This window comes from Carcharhinus amblyrhynchos, chromosome 16, assembly GCF_965287045.1.
Source record: "Carcharhinus amblyrhynchos chromosome 16, sCarAmb.v2.hapA, whole genome shotgun sequence".
Lineage (NCBI taxonomy): Eukaryota > Metazoa > Chordata > Chondrichthyes > Carcharhiniformes > Carcharhinidae > Carcharhinus > Carcharhinus amblyrhynchos.
In genome coordinates this window covers 68007747-68013415 of record NC_137339.1, presented here as the reverse complement: position 1 = coordinate 68013415, position 5669 = coordinate 68007747, and the positions used below count along the sequence as shown (strand labels likewise).

General features: G+C 52.4%; 1 protein-coding gene across 1 annotated transcript in view; it reads left to right on the top strand.

The window, feature by feature from the left end:
• LOC145354060 (fructose-bisphosphate aldolase B-like) overlaps positions 1 to 3930 on the top strand; it is a 10215-nt gene extending 6285 nt beyond the window's left edge. Inside the window, exons 5-7 of the mRNA XM_080205189.1 lie at positions 749 to 902; positions 1072 to 1271; positions 3461 to 3930. Of these exons, the coding sequence (XP_080061315.1) occupies positions 749 to 902; positions 1072 to 1271; positions 3461 to 3556 (450 nt within the window). The 3' untranslated portion in view covers positions 3557 to 3930. The remainder of the gene's footprint in view (positions 1 to 748; positions 903 to 1071; positions 1272 to 3460) is intronic.
• The last annotated feature ends 1739 nt before the right edge of the window (positions 3931 to 5669 follow it).

Below are 5669 nucleotides of genomic sequence, written 5' to 3'. Positions count from 1 at the left end.
GGGGGGGTAGGGGAGCAGGCTGGAGGAGGGGTGGGGGGTAGGGGAGCAGGCTGGGGGAGGGGTGGGGGGGTAGGGGAGCAGGCTGGAGGAGGGGTGGGGGGGTAGGGGAGCAGGCTGGGGGAGGGGTGGGGGGGTAGGGGAGCAGGCTTTGTTGGCGGGGGGGAGGAGGCTCGAAGGCGAGGGCAATGGCCGTTGGGGGTGGGGCAAGGGTGGAGGCTGGGAGGGGGTGAAGGAGGATTCTAGGAAAGGGGGGCAAGGAAGGATGCTATGAGGGTGAGGGAAGAGGAGGAGGAGGAGGGGGTGAGGGAGGAGGAGGGGGTGAGGGAGGAGGATGGGGGAGGGGGCGAGGGAGGAGAAGGGGGGAGGGGCCAAGGGAGGAGAAGGAGGATGGGGGAGGAGGAGGGGGGAGGGGGTGAGGGAGAAGGTGGATGGGGGAGGGGGGGAGGGGGCGAGGGAGGAGGAGGAGGATGGGGAGGGGGAGGGGGTGAGGGAGGAGGACAGGGAGGGGGCGAGGGAGGAAGAGGAGGATGAGGGAAGGGGTGAGGGAGGAGGAAGAGGACAGGGAAGGGGCGAGGGAAGAAGGGATCGGGGAGAGTGCAAGGGAGGAGGAGGAGGATGTGGGGGGGGCAGAGGGAGGAGAGGGAGAATTCTGGGATTGGGATCTCTCTCTGTTCTCCTCAGATTAACCAGCTCGCTCTCTCTCTCTCTCTCTGTGTCCCCTCTCCAGGTTCTTGCTGCCTGCTATAAGGCTCTGAATGATCACCATGTGTACCTGGAGGGAACGCTGCTGAAACCCAACATGGTGACAGCTGGACACTGCTCTACCAAGAGGTACAGCCCCGAGGAGATCGGCATGGCAACCGTCACCGCGTTGCGCCGCACCGTGCCAGTGGCAGTGCCCGGTGAGAGCCTGAGAGAAACGCCCTACCCTCTCCGTCCCACCCTCTCTGTCTCCCCGCCCCACCCCTCCCTCTGTGGCTCAATATTGGTGGTATTTGGTAAACACTAAGTCATTGGTTCCGGTTCAGTGAATGTTTCCTCTCCCTCTCTCTCTCTCTCTCTCTCTCCCAGGTATCTGCTTCCTGTCGGGGGGTCAGACTGAGGAGGAGGCGTCTGTGAACCTCAACGCCATCAATCTCTGCCCCCTGCCCAAGCCCTGGAAGCTGACCTTCTCTTTCGGCCGGGCCCTGCAGGCTTCGGCCCTCATGGCCTGGTCTGGAAAGGATGAGAATGCGGAGCTGGCACAAGAGGCCTACAGCAAGCGGGCAAAGGTGGGTGAGGAGGGCAGGAAGTCAGAGGGGGAGGGGCAAGGGGGCAGGGAGGAAAGAGGTGTTCACATTTGTCTCGAGACTTGGTGCTAGTGATAGTGTTGCAGGTAAAATAATATCTCAGAGACTGTTAGTGAGTCAAACTACGGTGGTTTTTATTTCAAAGCTCTGGTGTTCATTCAGAAGCTTTGGGAGAAGCAGGGACTACCGAACTTCTCATAGAACACAAACACAAGTGGGCATTCATACATCGTGAGTCTTAGTGTCGATCACGATTCCCATTCCGGCCAGAACTCCAGGTCTTCCTCCCTTGGTCGGGATACGGCCCCCCGATTTAAGCAGGAATCACAGTCCAGCTGGCAGCTACAGTCACGACACCGGTTTAATCCGGTCACGGTTCCAAACCCCTTCCGCAGCAATACCGGCATTCCGGTTTTTGAAGTTACTTGTGCGATCGCGGCTGTCCCAGCCGGATTCTTCCTGTTAAAATCCGGGATCGCGATCTGCCATCAGCAGCTGTCAAAAGCCGGCATCGTAAACTACCATCCGTGTAACGACGTCCAACTAATATAAACAGGTAAGATTTGCAAAGTCTACAAAATAACAGCCATGTTAAACTATCTGCCTTTATAAAAATGAGAGTTAAAGCATGTAATACATGAACAAATAACTTATATTACTGTCAGGAGCAGTGTAAGCTAAAGGAGATCAGTCATGATGAAGGGCTACGTTTGTGACATATTCGAAATACAGAATCCATTAATCCTTTCCCTTCAGGGACAAAATGCATTCAGCTTTTCCCTACTTCAATAACCAGGTGCAGCCAAGTGTGCAAAGTAAGATCCCAGGAAACAAAAGCATTGTTGGAAATTGGCCCATCTTTGACAGTGGGCGTGGGGTGGGGGTGCGGGGGGAGGGTTGGGGAGGAGGGTTAGTGGTGGTGGTGGATTGTTTCAAACTGCATCACCCAAACCTGGAAATCACTTTAACGGTTCAAAATAGTTCCTGCTGACAGTGCGGCGCTCCCTCGGCACTGACCCTCTGACGGTGCGGCGCTCCCTCGGCACTGACCCTCTGACGGTGCGGCGCTCCCTCGGCACTGACCCTCTGACGGTGCGGCGCTCCCTCGGCACTGACCCTCTGACGGTGCGGCGCTCCCTCGGCACTGACCCTCTGACGGTGCGGCGCTCCCTCGGCACTGACCCTCTGACGGTGCGGCACTCCCTCGGCACTGACCCTCTGACGGTGCGGCACTCCCTCGGCACTGACCCTCTGACAGTGCGGCGCTCCCTCGGCACTGACCCTCTGACAGTGCGGCGCTCCCTCGGCACCGGCCCGCTGACAGTGCGGCACTCCCTCAGTACTGACTCTCTGACAGTGCGGCACTCCCTCAGCGCTGACCGTCTGACGGTGCGGCACTCCCTCAGCACTGACCCTCTGACAGTGCGGCACTCCCTCGGCACTGACCCTCTGACGGTGCGGCACTCCCTCAGCGCTGACCGTCTGACGGTGCGGCACTCCCTCAGCACTGACCCTCTGACAGTGCGGCACTCCCTCGGCACTGACCCTCTGACGGTGCGGCGCTCCCTCAGCACTGACCCTCTGACAGTGCGGCACTCCCTCGGCACTGACCCTCTGACAGTGCGGCACTCCCTCGGCACTGACCCTCTGACAGTGCGGCGCTCCCTCACTAATGCAGGCTGGCATCCCAGTTTTGTGGTTGAGACCAAGAACCGAGTCACAAGTGTGGCTGACACTCCCTGAATCAATTGCCCGATTTAATGGACAGCACAGTGGTTAGCAGTGCTGCCTCACAGTGCCAGGGACCCAGGTTCGATTCCCGGCTTGCGACACTCTGCATGTTCTCCCGTTTCTGTTTGGGTTTCCTCCGGGTGCTCCGGTTTCCTCCCACAATCCACAAGATGTGCTGGTTAGATGCATTGGCCGTGCTAAATTCTCCCTCAGTGTACCCCAACAGGCGCTGGACTGTGGCAACGAGGGCATTTTCACTGTAACGTCATTGCAGTGTTAATGTTAGCCTACTTGTGACATGAGTAAATAAACTTTTTTCAAAAATAACTTTGAAGTAAGGGAGTGTCCCTAAAGGTAGCCTTTTCCATTCAGTCTTTGCAACGTGTAAAAGTTAGGGACCGTGTCTAAATGGTGATTTCTTTTTTTCTCTCCGCATGCAGATTAACAGCCTGGCTTCCAAGGGAGAATATTCTCCCTCAGGAGACACGAGTATTGCTGCTAACTACTCGCTGTACACCGAGAACTACACTTACTAATGGACCAGCAACAAACTTATACAGAATCCCAACGTTTCCCCCTCTCCCCGTCAGTTATCACTGCCCCCTCCCCCCCCTTGATTGTAGTATGACCCCCTACCACCCTGTCTCCGGGTGTTATATTTCTCACCCTCGCAAGTGGAGGGACGCTCGATCCTCCTCCAGTCTCCCACTACCTCACACGTCTTGCGAACGGAAGGAATATCGAGCGGGTGGGACGAGAAGGGGGGGGCCTTCCCTCCCGCCCTTTTCCCCACCCCACCTGTGAATCAAGTTTCCACCTCGCCCCATGGTGGCCCCTCCCCTCTGTGTCGATGGGAGTCAGATACTTTCTGGAAATCTAAATGACAATTAACGCAAGTTGTAAAACTGCTCACGCCTGTGTGTTTGTGTGCCTTTTATTTCATGTATTTAGCCTTGAATAGCACTTAGAAGAGACATGCTGCCAAAGTTTTTCACCTCACACTCATCAGGACAAATGCAAGAAAGTCAGATTTCATAGGATCCCAACTATTTTCACTGCAGGAGAAACGTGTGTTAATTGGTTGGCCAATCCACTCTGGTTGGGATGTCATCAGTGTCCGGGTCCTGGGCCTGGACCAGAAATCTAAGACATATTGTGAAACCGGACTAAACCACCTCCCCCACCAACAATTTTTCTATTTGGCAAAAATATGAGGATACTTCCAGGAATGATTTTGTTGACAAAGTAGGGATCTTTATAGTGAAACCAACTTTACTTAATAACACAGTTTTTATAAAGCTCTAATAAATGAATCAATTTAACTATTAATAGTTGAACAACATTTAAAAATGAAAAGGAAACAAGTTTAATTTCCAACGTATCACTGTTTCAGTTACAAATAAGCAACATTCCTCTTATAGACTTAAAGGCCACTTTAGCGATTGTAAACATACGTGCTATAAATGAGTGTTGGCTTTCAGAGGGAGAGTTCCAGAAGCTTTCAAAATCATTCTAATTTCAACCAGGCTTCAGCTGCAAAGTAAATTCCTTTCTACAAAACCTGGTTCTCTCTCTGCTACAGACCCAGGACTGCCCAGAATCCATATCATCACATGACCCTGTCTAATCCCAAGTCCCAGGGGAAATTAGATAAACAGAAGTCCACTAACTCAATTTAAAATAACCACTTGAAATGAGTAATTATCCTGTTCTCCCAAAATCTGAGCTGCATTCCCACCAGACATACCCACAGCCTGTAGCAAAAAGCTGAACTTTTATACATTATTCTGAAACATAAAGAAAACAAAATATTTGTATGAATTGTGCCACTATCATCACATGATGGAGAGAGCAACAGAGAATTATTAGCTCCTCCAGCTCGTCAAGTGTGTGCAAAAGGATTAAAAAGGTTCTTTTGCCAATAACCCATCCTTTCGTACGAATGTAGGTAAGATTTGAGCATGTATAAATAAGCCATGTGGCAGGCTTGACCAATTAGCTTAAGTTCATTGTTAGTATATAGTTATTAACACACTTGGGATTGTTCAGCAAGTGATGCCCAATCACAGAATCAAATCTGACACTGCATGTTTCATGTTTGATCACAGGCTGATTGTACACATTCTTTACCCTGCCTCTTAAGAATACCCAAAGAAATGTTGCTTGGATTATATTACCTTGAAAGGTATGCCTATGTCTCCCAGGATGTCCCAATATGAGCACATTCCAGATCCTTATGCAGGAAGTTCAAACTCAATTGCTGGTTTTAGCTGGGGCCGAGATTGGCCACGCTGGCTTGCACTGTGCGTTATATACTTACCCTGGCTTTTACACAGGTTTACTCAGAGATTAGCAAAGGAGGTTTCAGTGAAAGTAAATCTATTGGAGTATCAAAGCACAGCAACAAGCACCTCCACCCCCTCAATCCCCCAACAGCGCGGACCCTATTCTGCACATTGGAGAGTATTTAACCTTTCCCCTCCTCCCCCCACTCCTTCCCAAAGACTGCTTAAGGCAATCCTACCCCTGACACTGCTCACGGCAACTCCCCCACCCCACCAGACACTGCTTAAGGTAATCCTACCCCCCGACACTGCTCACAGTGACTACTACCCCCTCCCCCAGGCACTACTCACAGCAATCCTTTCT